Genomic DNA, 18,543 nt, shown 5'->3' on the forward strand with positions numbered 1-18,543 from the left:
TTCTGTCACAAATTAGGCTTGACAGTAGTCTCCACACTGTCTGCACTCACTTCTAAACCTCTCTTCTGCATCATCCATTGCTTTAGACGATTGACCCCGGTTATTTAAACTGATCTACCTTCAATGCCTCTGCTCATTGCAGCTTGGCTGTTCTGCTTGTCTCCCTCTCATTCACACGCATATATTCTGTCTTGCTTCTACTGACTTTTTCCACTTTTCTCTAGAGCATACCTCCACCTCTCCAGGATTTCCTCCAGCTGCTTCCTACTCTCAATACAGATGACAAAGTCATCTCCAAACACCATAGTCCACAGAGACTCCTGCTTTCCCTCCATTTGTCCATCGTCACTGCAAACTGGAACTCAAAGCAGATCTTTGGTGTAACCCCCACCTTGAACCCACTGAACTGTCTTGCTGTCCTCATACGTGTCCTGCACCACCATCACATACTTCTTCTCTGTCTAATAGGAGTCTATTAGTCTAATATCTAATACACTCCAATTTGTTCATGTAAATGGAAAGTCCTCATTACAGACTAATGTTAATTATGGAGTTCCACAGGGTTCTGTGCAAGGACCAATTCTGTTTACATTATGCCTGCTTCCCATAGCATGCATTTTCATTCCTATGCAGATGATACACAGCTCTATCTATCAATGAAGTCTGATAACGTACACCGATTAGTTAAACTGCAGAAATGTCTTGACGACATAAAAACCTGGATGACCTTAGTGAGAAGACTTTTTTTTCCCGTTTTAGGCCAGAATCTGTTATTCAGTGTCCATATTAAACAAATATGTAAAACTGCTTTTTTGCATTTGCGCAAAATCTTTAAAGATTAAAAACATCCTGTCTCAGAGTGATGCAAAAAAACTAGTTCATGAATTTATTATTTATAGGACTATTGTAATTTATTACTAGTGAGCTGTCCTAAAAATGACCCGAAAAGCATTCAGCTGGTCCAAAATGCTAAAAAAGGGGCTAAAATAAGAGAATATTTACGTGATCTTGATTAATCAGGCCCATCTTAAAGACCTCATAGTACAATATCGCCCCAATAGAGAACTTTGCTCTCAGACTGCTGGCTTACTTGTGGTTCCTAGAATATTTTAAAGTGGAATGGGAGGCAGAGCCTTCAGCTTTCAGGTCTCTGTTCACAGTTTGGATTTGGGAAACAGAAAGCCTCTCTACTTCAAAGATTAGGCTTAAAACCTTCCTCTTTTTTAAAACATATCCCTTAATTATGCTGTAATAGTCCTAGACTGCTGTGGTTCCCTATGAGTGTTTCTTCTTTAACAACCCTTTTCAGTCACTATATGTTTATAGATAACTCCGCATTTCATTTAGTTAATTACTTATTATGACGTGCTGGCTCTTTTCCACATTGTGTCTTGTATCCTGTCTTCATCCCATCACTCCCAACCAGTCATGGCAGATGGCTGCTGCTTTTTGAGCCTGGTTCTGTCTCAAGTTTCTGCTTTAAAAATGGAGTTTTTCATCCCCACTGTCACCAAGTGTTGGCTCATAGGAGATCATTTGATTGTTGGCATTTTCTCTATATTTTTGTATCCTTACTTTACAGTATAAAACGTCTTGACATGACTGTTGTTATGATTTAACTCTATATAAATAAAACTGAATTCAACTGAATTATTACAGCTCACCCTTGTTCTTCACACTCAGTACAAATCTTCTCCATTACATTCTCTCACTCTCCAGGATGGTGTAAGGCAATCTTGTCAATCCCTGTCCTCTCTTCTAAACATCTCCATACCATCACAGGTATGTCATGCAGACCTACCACCTTTCCACTCTTCAAAACTAATCCTCTGCACTTTCTAATTTACTCGATCTCCTCCATCCATTCTCCTCTCTCTCATCTTCTTCATTCATGAACTTCTAAAAGTATTCCTTGCATCTTCTCAACACACTCTCTTCACTTGTTAGCACATTTCAATCTGTCCTTAATCACCCTAAGCTGCTGCACATCCTTTCCCACTCAATCTCTCTGTCTAGCCAGCCAATACAAGTCTTCTTCTCTTTCCTGAGTGTTCAGCCTGACATACAATTCACTTTAAACTTTTTCCTTTGCCATCTGTCTCTTTGTTTTACACCTAGCTCCAAATAATCCTAATTTCTTTATACTCTTGGCCCTTACTTCCCTTCCATCTGCACGCACAATATATCTTTCTATCGCTCCTTTATATAAGCCAGCTCTCCCCCTTTAGTGCCTAGTCTCACTTCTACCTTATCTCTCACTGCCTCCTGACACTCCTTCCCCTGTTCTCTTTTTCTCTTGCTTCTTTGTCTTCAGCCAACAGTAGCGCAGTTTCCATTGGCACCCTGTTGGCCAACAGCACTAGAGGTGGTCGTTGTTAACGCAGACCTCGACCGATCCAGTACGGAAATCTTATTCTTATTCTTGATGATCAGCATGTTTGATTTGGCAAAGATTTTATGCCGGATACCCATTTATCCCAGCTTGAGACCAGCACTAGGAATACACCCCCCCCCCCATGGCTGGGTTGTATTTATTTATAAACAGTATATAAAAAGAAACATATTTGGCTCATTTGTGCTTTGTTTTCCCGCTCCCTCAAACACAGACAGGAAGCATTATGTTAAAAGTGGATAATATAAAAGTTGCATCCAAAGAAAAATCACCTGTTTTTATTTTAGTTCTGTAGTTGGAAAAATTTGCACAACAAAAGTGAATTACTTTAAGTAATTGCTGCTGTAATATGATGTAAACTGTGGCGCCGACCTCTGTTTCAGCCTAAAACATATTTAACTCTCAGAAAACACATGCAGTACATAAACATAATTTCCAAACATCCATTGTTACTCGTTCCTGTTTAGACCTTTGATCTTAAACTAATGGACATGAGAGGATTTTCCCACAGGCTTCCAGCTGAATGAATATTTTAGGAGTTCGCTGAGGTATGAACCCTCGCACATATCCAGTGACATCTGCATGTCTTTCTCTTTCAGTTAAAAGAAACCAGTCACAGTGTTTATGGGCATGTGGTAACCTGAGTCTTACTGTCAAACTACTTACTTCAGCAGAAGAAAAGGTGCTCCAGGCACATGATGAAGCTGCTGTGTAGTCACAGACCAAAACAAACATATAGTTCAAAACAAGAGCTTAAGTAAGGACTTTCCATGAGTCATTATAGGATTTAAGAAAACTAATTTAATTCAATGTGCTGGTCAAGAAATATATGAGTCGGGGAGTGTGAATTGTACTGGAAAAATAGAGTATGTAAAGTAGATGATACAGTCTAAACAACAGATAATGCACTGCCTGACCTAATAAAGCACGCAGTAACAACAGTAACATTATGTACAATCATTAAACCTGACATAATGCACTACAGGACATAACTGAAATATTAATACGAGCTCTAAGTGGTCTTCAAAGTACCTATAACAAGATTTGAAAGGCCATTCAGTGTTTTGAAAAACTTTATTATATGATTATGGTAATGTTATCTGTATGCTTGGGAACATCACTAACCAGGTATGATTTCAACTGGACATTAACGTCAGAGGCTAAAATACCACATAGACGGGATTTTCCATGAGGCCACATAAAGTAAGGAGGGAAGCTCTCGCAGAATCGTTATGTTGGCAATCAGCATCGATCTCATCATCCAGATGAGCAGACTGGACCAGACTACGCCTGTGTGATATGTAGGAATTGTACCTGCAGGTACCTTAAATATCAAGTCCAGATAGAGGTGATGACGGCCATGCCCCAAAGCTTTTAACAAAACATGCTGATCATCTTCCTCTTATCAGATAAGGAAAACTAGGTGAAATAGCTTGAATAAAGCTGTAAAGGTGTCACAATATGGCTAGCAAAGAGCTGCTTGATTTGCTTTAGCGACAAGTTCTTTACCTCAATATTGTGATTTATTAGCATTTCTCCCTGTTAACATGTTCTTCCTGTTATTACTCACTAAAACAACTTTTTATTACAACGTACCAACTTGAAATCAGTGATCTCCTTTCCCAGATTTTAAATACTTCATTTTTTTACTGTGTAGATTATTGCATGGATTTGATTTTGGGTTTGTAATGTCAACATGAATTTTAACATATCAGTATTAAAAATACATCAGTACCACTTCTCGGTTTCTCTGCTGATTGTGTGTCCTCCCTGAGGGGCTACTTTTCTTAAATATGTAGTTTTCATAAAACTTTACCTTTACACTAAGAACAGTTCAAGGTATATAGGAGTACTGCGCTTTTTATTATTAATTAGTCAGTAAAAAGGACACCTGTCATATACTAGCACTTAGTTAGACCAGCCATCAACCCTACATGGCGATGGCCTTTAAATGTTTACCCAAAATTCAACAGGTGAATTTAAGTTTTCACCTGTGAATGCTCAAAAATCAGATAAAACAGCCAGGTGTACCAAACCCTGTTTCTGCTATTACCCTGTAGTTCACTTAATGACTTCTTTTAGTACAGAAAGTAGACAGTCGTGTTTCCCCTTATTAGTCCTATAATTTAAATTTGTTGCCAATTAGACTGGAATAGTGCAGCAGATAAATCAACATTTCCAGGTGAATACAAGTTGCAAAATTTGTACACATACTCTTTTATTGTTTTTTTGATGAAGCCAACTTTCCATTAGATAACTGAAAATTCAAGACGAATGTCAACAAAGGCAAGAAAGTTCCTCTTTTTTAAGATTATGTAAACTACACTTCCCTTTTTAAAGATCTTTGTGTCAAATGACACACATTCAACTTTGCAGAAGTCAAATTTAGAAGTCATTTTGTGATTTTTTTTTTTTTAGTTTTTTACATTTTCAAACAGGGTGTGGTGTGCAGTAGTATAAATAAGATTTGTCTCAGTTGCATTTCCTGAATGGATTCACCCCTGAACCCCCAAATCTCGTCTATTTCTTTTATTTATATTTAGAGCAGATTGTCTCCTTGAAGGTCTGCAATTCAAACTCCAGATTCTGCATCCATGTATTTAACTGGGCAAGATACTGAAGTCGAAGTACCTGCTGATACATCTATCTGGGTCCATTATGTGTGCATGGGCATTAAACCTGTGTCTGTGGATAGGATGCAGTGTACAATGTGTTTTGAGTGCAAGGTGAGAGTTAAGAAAAAGCATCAACTATAATCCATTAACCATGGACTAAACTAGGAGAGGGTAGAACATCAGCTAAGTAACATTATGAATGTTGCAAATGTACTTGGATTAGTTACATGAGTAAGCCCATATAACATACATTTCAACAACAAATTTGTGCAACAGTCACTTAGCATCAAGAAGGTCCAAAGACTTGCTTGTCAGGTAAACTGGTGATTCTAAAGTTGTTATTGGGGAGTGACTGTTTGCTGACTGTTTAAGCCTTTAAAAAAAAAAAGACGCTGATAGCATGCCGTGCCAGCACAGGAGAGATGAGCCAAGGGTGTGGATCAAATATGTAAAATTCAAATGAACTACACAGGAATATAATGGCATGAATGTTAAAAGTGTGATTTCAGTTGTGTAAAATGGTTGTAAGTTATAAATTTGATTTACTTTAAGTCAAAAATGTAAAAATCAAGAGAAAAATTTCTGAAATGTATCCAGTGGTTGAAATTCTATAGTTGTTTCTAAGGTTGAAATGACGGTCAAGATGGAAAATGCAGAAGTTTCGACAACTCGAGTGGTTAATAGGATTTTTCACACTTCTCCAAGTGGACAAACCTGCAAATTCTGCTGCTTTTATTCACTTTTCAAAGATTGTTTCAGTTATCTGCTGCACTACAAGTACTGTAAACTGTACATGTGCTGTGTCCAATTTTCTAAAGCGTTTCAGTGTTAGCATCGTTACTTCAGAGTGAGTTCAGTCCACCATCACCTAAAGACAATGATGCAAATTCACTAAATTGGTCAGCAAAACCACCAGCTTTACCCAGCCACTTGATTAGAGACTTTAAGGCTCAGATATGTTCTGATATGAGGCTAAAAAGCCAGCACAGGTTGTCAGGCGTCTACTGAGCATAGGATGTCACCCCAAAGTGAAAGATGTTTGCAGGAGAAGAGATGTAATCTGCAAAGCTGCTAGCGAACATACAATAAACACACAAAGGACAGGACATGAAAGCAGAGCACACTCCTGCTTTTTTTTTTCTTTTTTTTTAGTTTTCAGATGTTTGCTTACAAAACATGTTTCTGGTTGTGCATGAAATCTTTTCTAATACTAATCATATAACATATAAAGCAATTAGGAATGAAAAGTTCTCCATTATTTTTTGCATATACCCTGTTTGCATACCTGCAGGAGTAAGAAAGACAGGTAAACACCAGCTTGAAAACAGAACATTCAGTGCAACTTTCACCTCTGTGCACAGACACCAAAGGAAGAGGGAAAAAAAATCAATTACCTCTTTTTTTTCCTTTTTTAATTACATTTTAGAAGCATAGATGCATTACTTATGAAAAAGGTAGAAAAAACACCAAGTCTTTCTCAATAAGTTAAACCTCTCTGGGCGAAGAGCAGGGCCGGCTCACACAACAGAAAATTTCCTAGAAAGCATTCAAATTCAGTAAAACAAAAGACATTTTGAACTCGTGTCACTGAAATCAAAGTGCGTCTCTCTCTTTTTTTTTCTTTTTTTTTTTTCTTTTTAAACTTGAGAAAAAGAAAAACACAGAAGATGCAAGTGGCTTTTGTTACGTTCCTTCCACCCTTTTCCACAGGGTTTTTTGCAAGCATTTTTCTTGAAACTTCAAGTTTCAACGTTTGATCGACAAACAAATAAGCTGAGTTATAACTGGTAAAAAAACAAAACAACAACAAAAAAAAAAAACAGAAAAAAATTAAAATAACAATAACAATAATTACAAAGACAGTAATAACGAGAAATGTAAGTAATAAACACAGTCCTGTACAGTCAGGCTCATTTTCTGATTGACCACAGCCAAACTGATCGATTAGTCTTCAGAAGTCTGATAGACTCATACTGATTGAAGAAAAGTGGCCAATGCTGTCGTCTCCTTTCAGCTGCCCTCGGCTATGGTTATAGTGGGAAAAGCCTCATCCAATTCATATCCCCCGCTGCTGTGGAAGAAACACACGAGGGAACGTTTTTACACACAGTTAATGACAGCTGACAGCAAAAACTCTCAAAACTGGGCAAAAACCATAATGTTTTACCTCTATTTAAAATGTTAAAGTTATGCATACCCCTTAAACTCTTCCTGGCTTTAAAAATAATATTGAGTATTTAGTTTAACTGCTCTTTACCTTTAATGAAAGCACAAATTGTTTTTGATCTAATGCAACATCAAAACCAGTGTTAATTTTGACAACACAGCTTGGTTTAGTTTTATTCATCATTTAGGCATCTATATTCTTTTAGCTTTAGATTATAGTTGATTGAATCTAAAGTTTATTTACATTTATTTCCATCTGGAATTGCATTAATTTCCACCCCCGATTGTTTTGAAGATGGGAGAGTCAGACCACCGCATGAGGTCTTCTCCAGCACATCCAAAACGTTCTCAAAGGCCTTAAGGTCCAGATTTAGTTGTGGCTAGTCCTATTCCCTGAACCACTCCATCATAATAAGAGTCTGATGAATCCTAACATTGTTATCTTCCAATATCCCTGAAAGAAAAAAAAATCCACTGCTGGGAAATACCTGGTCACTCAGTATATGGCAGTCAGCTGATATTGACCTGACCACATGGAGCAACCCCAGATCATAGCACTGCTTTCACAGGTTTGTAGGGTAGGCACCAAGCATGATGGGTGCATCCGCCTCTCTTCTTACCCTGACGCACTCATTACAGACCACATGACCTTCCTCCATTGTTCCACAGTCTAATCTCTATTACCTAACAAACTGAACCCTAATTAGCCCAAGTTTAAGGCTACACAGCCATTTAGTCTCAATCCCTCTCTCTTCACACTGTGCGTTTGTGGAAATGCTCTTACTTTCATTATTAAAACACAGCTGTGACTTCTACTGTTGCCTTTTTTTAGGATTTAAATTCCCCAAACATTGAAGTGATGCAACACAATCATTAACAAAGATGTCCTCATCATATTTCTCCCTCAGTGATAAGTTCACCACTATTCTTCAAAGTAATGTATCTGTAGGTTTGTAGCCTAGTTGTAATAGATACAATCACCTTAGATGCTTTCTTTGCTTTGATTTTTATTTGTATTTTACTTTCGTTTCCTCAGCGTCTCACGTTATAGTGGTAGCTGGATAGGCGTATGTTTTTCCTTTCCTCGTTTTTGGTCGTTTGAAACAACATTGTTAGCTAGAAGAAGAAAACTAACAACAAAAAGCCAATTAAAAATAAGCATCCTCAAGGTTAAGTGGGGATTTCTCACCTCACTGAGGTTCGCAGTGAAGGTTGTCCTGCAGAGCGCTCAGTCCAGTTCATGTATCTCGTCCTGGAGGGACGATGAGGGCCGCACCGCTTCACTCACTCGTTTGGCCATAATGTCCCACTGTGGAGCCAATACTTTGGATTTGGCACCTAAAAAAAAAAAAAAAAAAAAAAGAAGGACCATGAGAGATGTCACAGGAGAAAACAATAAAATAAACACAGCTCTAGTTTTTTAGTCTACAGGCAAACAAAACTACTTTCAGATGCTCCCTTATTAGTAAGGGGCCACACAAAATGATTGCTTTCTTCTGCCCTCTGCTGGCTTCCTAAAGTACTTCAGCACGGAGGAAAAACTCAACACCAAACCTTATTTTTGCTGCACTTTAGAAAACTTCCACTTCACTACTTTTTATATGCTTCCATCAAAGCCCATCAGGCCAGCCCCATTAACAATCACATTTAGTTGGCAGCACAACACAAAGTAGCAATAAAATGATGTAACATTCAAGTTAATTGATGTTCAAAATTGAAATTAAAAACTCTAAATGCACTTCTGCTTGCTAGAGAAGCAACGAAGGCTATTTTGCAAATACTTGTTAGTGAGATTTCATGGCAGACTGTCATTCAGCCACAATGTTTTGTAAGAAGTTATATTTCTGCATTGAGGTCTGAGCGCCTCTCCTCAACATTTACATGCTACTATTACATAATATTGTTCCTATGCTGGTTTGTGGTCTTTCAGCATTCTTTTTTTCTTTCTACTTTTCTACTCCTCAAACAATTTCAGCAAATCATCACAAGTCTTGAATCTAGAAGGAGACTTTACTCGTCCCTTTCACCAGCTTTTTACTCACAGTAGAAGCTTCTATTCACAATGATGCAGCATATCTCCAATTTCATACATATAGAAACATCCTAAAGAATTTAATTGGCTGTTCCATATGTATAGTGTTGTCTGGGTTAAACAAACAAAACAAAACGTAGCAAATTTTAAAAGTAGGAAAGTTGGATGAAAGAAGTTTCTTTTACCACTTGGGGGCAGCAAACACAAACTTGCCATTTAGACAGACAACAAATACAAAAGTCAAGATTTAAGCCTCTTTTGGTCCCATTTGTGGTCACTACCAGCTCCTAAGGGAAATACAGCCCTTAGGTTGTTAACACCTCGCTACTTTCATCAGCTCGTCACTGTGCCTGCTCGCAGCCAAAAAGATGCTGTGAGAGCGTGAGAGTGAACCAAAACGGTAAACCTGCAGGCGGAACAGCTGAACAATGAGCTGAAACTCATTACGACGCTCCATAAACTCAATTTGAGCAGCAGACCTGGGTCACAATTTCCTGTGCGTTCTGACCACAAATGATCCCTTTCACCCTACCACAAAACACATTCATTTAATAAGTAAGACAAATAAATAATGCTGTTTAAAAGTAATGAAAATAAACATGCAACAGAAACCCTTTCTGTCCTCTGATATGATTGAGTCAGCTAGTTGGAAGTGAAACAAATGAAAACTAATCCCTAATCCTCGAACCTGGACGATTTCCAACTCAGATCTCCTCCTGGTGTGTTATCCCAGCCTGGGCCTGAGGTGGGCTCATAGAGCAGTGGAGATACTCTCCCTCAGGATACACTTACCGAACCCTCCTGATCCTCCTTTCTCCCGTTACCATGACAACATAGACCGTAGCCTCCAGCTAAAGAAGCAAGGCCGATCGGATCCTGTTGCAATCTCCCTCTTGCTCTCTCCTCTCTCCATCTTTCCCTGGCATTCTCTCCCTCTCTTCATCTCCCAGTCTGTCTCTACCCATCTCTCATTTCACAGGGGAGAAAGAAAGTGGGACATAACCCCCCAAAAAATAAATAAATAAGATACAACAACATAAGAGCCCCACTCAAACTGGTAAGCCTTTGGCAGTGGATCGTAACTATGTGCTGTAGCCGCAGAGGTCGCAGGTGTAGATTTATATTCTGCTTAAATAATCTGTGTTAAATGATTCACAATAGTGAGATAATAAATCTAAATGTGGCATAATTGCAATAATTTAAAATAAAAAGGCAGATACATCAAGTATTATTTCATTCAACTTGAAAAACATGAGAGCTGCCTCTTTAATGGTCCAAATTTGACAAAATGAGACAAGCAAACTACACGAAGGTAAATTCAAGTTGCCTGTAAGCCTTTTCAGAATGTTTTTTAAAGGATATTTTCATTTTGAGCCACAAAGGGGATTTTGATTAGAATGCATATTGATGGTACAAGTCTTTAACAACCAAAAAATAACAAGTCTAAAAAAACCTATGCTTGATATGTTCAACATATCAAGCATAACTTGGGCATGTGCTGAATTCAAGCTTACAGACTTAAATGCTGATATATTTCTGCCTGCCCACAAATACTGCACATCTGCAAGCCACATTGCAACCCACCCCCATCCCAGCCTGCTCTGTTCTATACAAAAGCCTTGATGCTGCTGCTGCTCTCCCCGCCTTTGGTTTTCCACATATCTGTGAGGAAGGGTGGAGAGGTGCAAGAACAAAGACATGCTGCCAAATATATACCACTGCAGATGGAAATAATCTTCTATGGTGGTTGTGACAAATAGGAGTTCGGTGAAGATGAAATTCTTTGACGCTGACGAGGCAAACACACGCAGATTGTATATGTGCTTCAGAGTTTCTAGTCTGTCTGGCTCACCATCCAGTCCATTGTGCTGCTCATAGGTACGCTTGCCCAGGATGGTGGGAGAGCCGTTGTTGAGGATGGGAGAGGACTTTATAGGGGTCAGACTGCCTGTAGAGATTGACCCTCCGCGAGTCGGTGGATTGGGCTTGGATGGACGGGGATGTGCTTCTGAAACATGATCAGAGACGCATGAAGAAAATGACAGAGGAAATAAATTCATTTTGTCATAATACCTAGCTCAAGGTATCACACCCAGTTAAAAGTGACCTGAAAAACTAGAAACTGAAAAATGAACATGTAGTGGCGAATCGATCTCACCTAAATACCGAACAACAGACTCCAGAGGTTTACGTTCCACGGGTTTCAGTGGCAAAGGCTTTTTTGGCCTGTCTGGTAACCGCAGAGCACCTGCACACATTCAGTGAAACAACACAGTCGTTAGAAATATGAGGAAGTGTACAGAGTGCCCAAAAGTTATAACATGTCATAGTTAAGCATGAGGGAATCGGGCCCTTACATTCTGCTTTGATGGCTGCTGTGTTGACTGGGAGGTAGGGGTGCCTGGCCATATATCGAGGTCTGATGATGTCCTGGCAGATGCGACGTGCCATCCGTGTTAGGCTGGTGGTCTGCAGGTAAAAAGCCTGCCGGGTCTTTACAGCAAACTTGGGGCTGCCGCTGTGGCGAAGGGGCAGGCCATGGGGGCTCTAGAGAAGGTTTAGAGGGATGAGAAACTTCTTTTATAACCAAAACGTAGAACAGCCTGTACTAGTGGAAATGTGTATTTACAGTTGAATGCTAAATGATGGATTAGGGAGAGATCAATTTATCACAGGACTGAAGACAAAGAAAACATCTGGACTAAATCATTGTCTGATAAGAATTTAGGGAAAGACAGATGGCTAGAGTGCTTTTTAACTCCCCCATAAAGTACCCGTAAAGACAGTTAAGTTTTGAGACCTCAGTATATGTCAGTAAAGTTGCGGTCTGATGACCATTAGAATAGTTTCCCAGGGTAGCTGCACAGACAGAGATCACCCTCATTTAATTTCTGATGCAAACCCAGTCATTTTGTTCTATAAGCAGACCTGAAATATGCCAGAAAGTCACTGAGTTCAGAAGAGAGCTTCAAGGGTTACTCCTAGCAGGCTTTCAAAGGGTAAAGATTTAAAATCCACAACACATTTAAATGACTGGGCATGCTGAATGTTCTGTACTGTAGGGATTTTACTGAAAACTCAACAGGATTGTAATAAAAAAATATTTAAAATAAAACAGGCTACGCTGCTCTTTATTAAAAAGGACAAAAACCACAAGAAGAGAAATGCATAGATGTATGGTGTGTTTGGCATCTGTAGACCCCAAATTAGGACATTGTGGTACTTTCTCTCTTGAAATAATAAATATTACTTTTTCATGGGTTGTGGTGGTCACACTCGAAGAAGGAAAGACCTACTTTTGCACATGCTGATTCATTCTCGTGGCTTACTGGGACACTTAATGGAACTGGGCTGTGATTAACTCCACCTTTGCTTTTCCTACTGTCACAAGTCAAAATGTTTGCTTTAAAAGAGGATTATTTGGACCATTTTCCCCAAAACAATATTATCATACTGATTCAAGCGTCTCAGATGTCATTTTCATTTTATACAATGACTGGGTTAATTTAAAAAGGCAAAATTAACTAAACTAATAACCGACATTGGATTTTTCTCTGGAAGATGAACTTTTGGTGAACTACAAGGTTTCCGGCAGACAGTAAGGCTGTTATTTGTGGAAAGGAAAATAAGTCAATATCTAGTGAAGCGTGTGTGAGCTTGTACCATGTTGTTACGGTTGGGTCCGGGCCTCTCGCCATCCAACCTCGTGGGCATCTTCAGCCCTCCGTATTTCTTCCAGTAGGTCCAGCATGAAGCGCACAGGCGACACTGCATGTTGGGAGGTCCCCACGAGTACCACTGGTAGGAGCTGCTGGCTATACACACAAACACACAGCACAAAATCACATGGCTAAGCAGAGATGATTACAGAAAAAAAAAAATGGGCGTAGTGAGCAATAAACACACACAGAATCACGATCACATGCACACACACATGAGAGCCCTAGCTTTAATCATTCATCAGTAAATTAAGTACAGCCTCTAAAATAATTCAAACAATACTTTGCTGCAGGGCACATAAGGCCATTTTCTCTTCTCTCTATTATGTAAATCCAATATCAAATGTGTGCCGCATACAAAGAGCACAGAGCAGATCTTTAAATTATCTGTATTAGATTGAAAATACACCGATCCGAAGACAAGGATGATGGAGATCAACATAGGCTGATGATCTTGGATGCTAGCTAAATAAAAATCAGGAAAATCAGTATAAAAGGATGTTGTCATCATGTATACTAAAAATACAGACGCAGTACCCAAGATCCGTACCAGGTTAATTATCGAGCGCAATTAAAGAAGCGCATAGATTTCCACACCGAGACTGAAAGATGTTCAATTTTCGCATCAAAACTGATTAGGATTTGCAAACATCTGAGGCTTTGACTGTATATCTATCACGACAATCTCATTTCCTCTAAGGAGGAGTAAGAACTCTTACATCAGGACACAAATAACAGTAGCTACTGCAGTTGCGCAATAACAGGACACAACAGAATGACTTACTGTAGCAGCTTTCACAGGCTCTACCCAAGCCTGGGGTCGGCACTGAGCCTGGAGGTCCTGGGACCGCTGTACCCGCTGTACCCACTGTACCCGCTGTACCCGCTGCTCCATTTACCAGAGCTGGCTTTACATTGTTACTCAGCTGGTTAGGGTTTGGCTTGTTACTGATATAAGAAGAGATACAGAGACAAGACATTCACTAAGAGAACAAATAATATTCATCAGCCTGCAACCAGAGACAGTAGTTACACTGATCCTGTACTGAGAGCGTTGGTGAAAAATAAAAGACGAGATTGTACTGTATAATGAGCGACAAGTGCTGAACTTTAAAATACCAGAGTTGTTGCTGTGACCTTCTCCGCAGCATCGGCTGATTTAATACTTGATAATATGTAGGAAAATGAAAGCAGGCTGATAAATTAAGCACAAAAATGCTGCATCAAAGTACTCACTAGTTGGGGATGTAGACCTGCTTCAACTTGCTTTCTGCCTCGGCTGCTTTTAATCGTTTCTGGAGCAGAAAAGGAGGTTGTTGACGAAAAGTGCAGTTAGACCTAGTGAATTTCTAACCTTCAGGTACCAACAACAGATTTGTGAATCCCATGCAAATATAAAATTAATTAATACGGGTCACTTAGATTTTTTTTTTTCCTTAAAAAAACAAACAAACAAAAAAAAAAAAACGTATAAAGGAAGTTGTTACCTGCTGTACATATCTATCTGTGGTCTTCCACATGTAGTAATACTCAATAATACTCGTCAGGGATTTCCAGGGCAACTACACAGGGACAGAAGAGGAAAATAATTATGGTTTTAGTTGAGGTGATGTTATGGGAACAGATAGAAAGAGAGGAAATCTTGCTGAAGGCAGGGAACGTAAAATTAAAGCTGAAACTCTTAGTTGATTACATGATCATTAACTACTTTAACTAACTGAGAAATTAAGGTTGCAGGTACTCAAATAAGATGATTCTCCCTTTTGTGACATTTATAATTATAAATGCTAAAATATCCGTGTATTTCTTTCACATTTTAAGGAACACACACGCATTCAACCTGATGTAGTACTCGCTCATTAAAAAGGTAAAGATACGATTAAAAAACTGAAGCTAAATCGTTACGTTGCCTCTATGAAGTTTGAAAGAATATGAGCCTTTAAGTGGTGGCCCCACCCATACTGATGGTGTAGTCTTGTTGTTGGAAAAAAACCTCAAGTAGAAACAAAAGTCTGCAGCACTGTAAGGAGATGGCCACCAGGTGGCGGAGTGATGCACACAGTGAGAGAACACTAAAGGCAGCACCACTCTTCTCAGCACAGAAGAACATGAGGTGCTTCAGCAGAGAAGAGGCAGCTTTCACTGGATGTTTGTTTAAAAATGCTTACTGTTCATTCTTACCATGGGGCTGGACACAGTGCTTCTTTACAAGAGTACTGTTATGCTTGAAAGTTGCATAAAAGGAAAATCAGCTGAACACCTAAACGAGAATCATAGGATTGGTTTGAGCTGTAAAGGTGTTGGCAAGTAAACTTCTAGAGGGTACATATTACAGCCAGAGCTCTCTCCAGGATATTCCTTTATTATGTTTTCTGTACATAAAAGTCAAAATTTAATTTCAGTGCAAATTGCTGCATAAGTTGATAATTATAAAGCATGATGAGCTGAGAAAAATCTGTCAAATAAAATGAATTCAAGTGGCTGTATTTGCAGCTCTTAAATAAACCAAGGACACTCTGCAATACATTTTGTTATTCCATTTGAAACCCAAAGTGGAAAACAGCACTTCTATGTGTGTCTGCCCAGTTCTCAGCTTACAGTCTTTATGTAGTTTCATAAACTGCACACAGATATGACAGTGCCTTTCATTTCTCATCCAACACGTAGAACAAAAGCATATTTCCTAAAATCTTCAAATCCTACTGTTTGCCCACTTACAAAATCCTGCTGGATGTCGGTAAAGTCTTTGCCGTATTTCTCGAGCGCCTCCTCAAAGAGGTTGGCCTCCGAGGCGCTCCACTCCTCCATTTCATCCCTGCAGAGGACGGGTCCACCCTGAGGAACCAGTGCTGCGATGGCTCGAGTCATGTCGTAGCCTGTAGCATGGAGGGTGTCCATGGCATGAAACTAAATACAAGACACAAATCCATGTCAGTGCATGAGTTGAACCAATCGTGCATTTCATTGCAGCTATATGATAGTTTACCAGTTTAGAGTGTGTAGACACAGCCTCCATGAGAGTATCTGGAGCTGTTTCTGTGTGTGTGTGTGTTTGTGTACATGTGGGTAGCTAGGGCTCTCATCTATGTTTTATATATGAGGAAAGGATCTAGGGCAGAATAGACCCACACTAGGCTGGCTAGGTTTTGGGGCCAAATGCTTGTTAAGGATAACCAGACACAGGCTTCAACAATCACTAACAGAGACTCAATAACAAACACACGCGCAGGGATTTTCTAATTAACAGTCCTGCTTCTCCACAACACCTTTCACATGTCGCGTGTTAACAGTTTAAATTGAGCCTACTTTCACATATATATATATGTGTCTATCTCACCAAGGTGATGTCCCTGGAGGCTGCAGCAGCACTCATATGTAGGCTGGGCTGTCGGACAGAGCTACTGCAGTCCAAAGCTCTGGCAAAGGTACCTACTGACCTGTGGGACACATGAGAAACTATTGATATAGTTTCCTTTACAGAACAAACACAGAAGTCATATCAGCAAAGTCCTAACTCTGGTTCTTCCTAATAAAACATTCAACTCTGTAGTGTGGTCAGACAGATAATGCACCTCAAGCAAATTTAGACCTCAACAGGCGAAAACTGCTTAGCAACAAAATATGGCTTGAAAACTAGATATTCACAGATTTTAGGAAACGTTTGCAGTACTTATTAGTTTTAGTGAATCCATGTATTTTCTCTCAAGCTGAGAATTAAATAACTGCAGCATCTTTACCAGGTGCAATCATAGCGTTTCACAACAAATCAAAAGTTCTACCACATTTAAATCTTCAATCTTCCTGAGCAGCAGTGCGCCGCTTTCAGTGCGGCTGCTATTTTATTTTCTATTTATCGTTCCCTGCAAGTCCCACTCAGATTACTTGCACTTGTGTGTCCATAATGTGCACTGGATCTGCTCAGCTGTGTAAAAACAGTGACTCCTCAACTTGAATTACATAAAGGGGAATAGAATGAAGTCTCGGGGAGCCATAGTTGAGACCATTTGTTGTAAATTTTCTCCCTCAACCACCTCAGGACACAAAATACAACAACAACAAGCATGTTTCTGCTGCCACTCCTCGCTCATGTGCCCTCACTCTCTCCACCAGTTATGGGGGTTGGGCTGGGTCAGCTTGACAGAGAAATTGATGTTTGCTCTCTGGCAAGTTGGAGCTCCACGGTAAAATAATGTGCCCATACAAGTAGTCAGAAAGGGACTTCCAGGAAGCAATGTAAAAATAGCAGCTGAGCTGGAACCGGTCCAGATGTGCACAAAGACATGATGTCAAAGAGAAACTCGGAACAATTTAAACAGGTGAGGTTTTTAAACTTAATGATTAAAAAAAAAAAAAAAACTTCTTTATGGCACCCCATAATGCCCGTTCAGCCTGATGGGTGTTTTTATTTTTTTTAACCTTGCCTTGAGCTTTCAAGTGACCTTCAGGAAGTTTTAAACTAGCTCTTGGATTCACTTTGGATTCAAGTACACCTGATTACATGTAGTGCACTCCCTGAAAAAAAAAAAGTGTGCATGTGTTTTATAATAACTGTCATAACTGTTTTTAGATGCACACAAATAAAAGCCAGAAGTCACGGCTCTAAGACTGGATGGATTAGGTTTACTTGACACAGTTTTTTAATAAGTGAGGCAAATTAACCTTAGCATAACTAACTTTACAACTAACTCTCTCTGAAATTGAAAAAATTTACACGAATCAGATTTTTTTTTGTTATTGTTATATATTTCATGTCTGAGTTGACTTACCGTGCTACTACTAAAAACTGATCAATCTGTTTCTCTGTCAGTGAGCTGTTGGAGTCCCAGATCTTCTCCTCCATTTTCTCCAGGTCCCTGCCATCATCCTCACCTAAATGCACCAGAAGACAAACAAATGTGGATGCAAGTCCATTTTTAATGCTCTCCAAGATTGCCATGGGTCCTTATTGGGGGGGGAAAAACAACAGCAAACACAAAAAAAAAAAACAAGTTCAATTGTCTTCAATTTTCCTTTTAGATTAAATAAATAAATAAATAAATAAATAAATCCTGCTTTGTGTGGGGCTTTAATGAATCCCAGAGTTGAAGAGGTGGGCTCTGTCAAGTTGCCAGCCTTCAACCAACGAGCCAGCCTGCCTGAGATTCTAACACATGTAGAAGAATTTCATTAACATGGGTTTAATTAGCAAGCCTAGTGTCCCATGGTGCTTTAATTGCAATTTCAGATGCATCCCACCTGCTAAGAATAAAATTCTGGCAAAACACAGGATGCCAGCGAAACACCATAATCTGGCAGAAAAACAGTCACATTTGAAAATGATTACCTGATTAATGATTACCTTACAAACTATTGGCAGAGAATGCCTGGAAAATATCCTCATCTAAATGGAAATAATAGTGGATTTGTGTTACTAACAAGTTGGATTTAAAAACATTACAGTTTGTACAAAACTGTCAAGTCCCAGTTATTAAAATGAATGCTTACAAATATTTTGCTACACTTTACGACCTGTTATATTTCATCGTGGGTGTATACCTCAATGACAGCTTTTTTGATGTCAGATTTGGGATGCGTTATGAACAGTTGTCTTCTCTGCGGGTGACTGTAAAGTCATCAATT

General features: G+C 39.2%; 1 protein-coding gene across 3 annotated transcripts in view; it reads right to left on the reverse strand.

The window, feature by feature from the left end:
* Positions 1-5,712: 5,712 nt before the first annotated feature.
* Positions 5,713-18,543, reverse strand: part of mta1 (metastasis associated 1) — a 43,363-nt gene continuing 30,532 nt past the window's right edge. The window contains exons 8-19 of one of the 3 annotated variants that reach the window (XM_005477278.4): positions 17,691-17,793; positions 16,262-16,361; positions 15,643-15,831; positions 14,412-14,486; positions 14,161-14,219; positions 13,709-13,872; positions 12,869-13,020; positions 11,563-11,752; positions 11,364-11,453; positions 11,058-11,213; positions 8,363-8,511; positions 5,713-7,078 (exon numbers count right to left, since the gene is read on the reverse strand). In XM_005477278.4, the coding sequence (XP_005477335.1) occupies positions 8,402-8,511; positions 11,058-11,213; positions 11,364-11,453; positions 11,563-11,752; positions 12,869-13,020; positions 13,709-13,872; positions 14,161-14,219; positions 14,412-14,486; positions 15,643-15,831; positions 16,262-16,361; positions 17,691-17,793 (1,388 nt within the window). In that variant the 3' untranslated portion in view covers positions 5,713-7,078; positions 8,363-8,401. Of the gene's footprint in view, positions 7,079-8,362; positions 8,512-11,057; positions 11,214-11,363; positions 11,454-11,562; positions 11,753-12,868; positions 13,021-13,708; positions 13,873-14,160; positions 14,220-14,411; positions 14,487-15,642; positions 15,832-16,261; positions 16,362-17,690; positions 17,794-18,543 lie in introns of those variants that run through there. The other 2 variants (XM_013270066.3, XM_019348835.1) reach the window with 2 other exon arrangements.

The sequence above is a fragment of the Oreochromis niloticus genome, linkage group LG19 (assembly GCF_001858045.2).
Source record: "Oreochromis niloticus isolate F11D_XX linkage group LG19, O_niloticus_UMD_NMBU, whole genome shotgun sequence".
NCBI lineage: Eukaryota > Metazoa > Chordata > Actinopteri > Cichliformes > Cichlidae > Oreochromis > Oreochromis niloticus.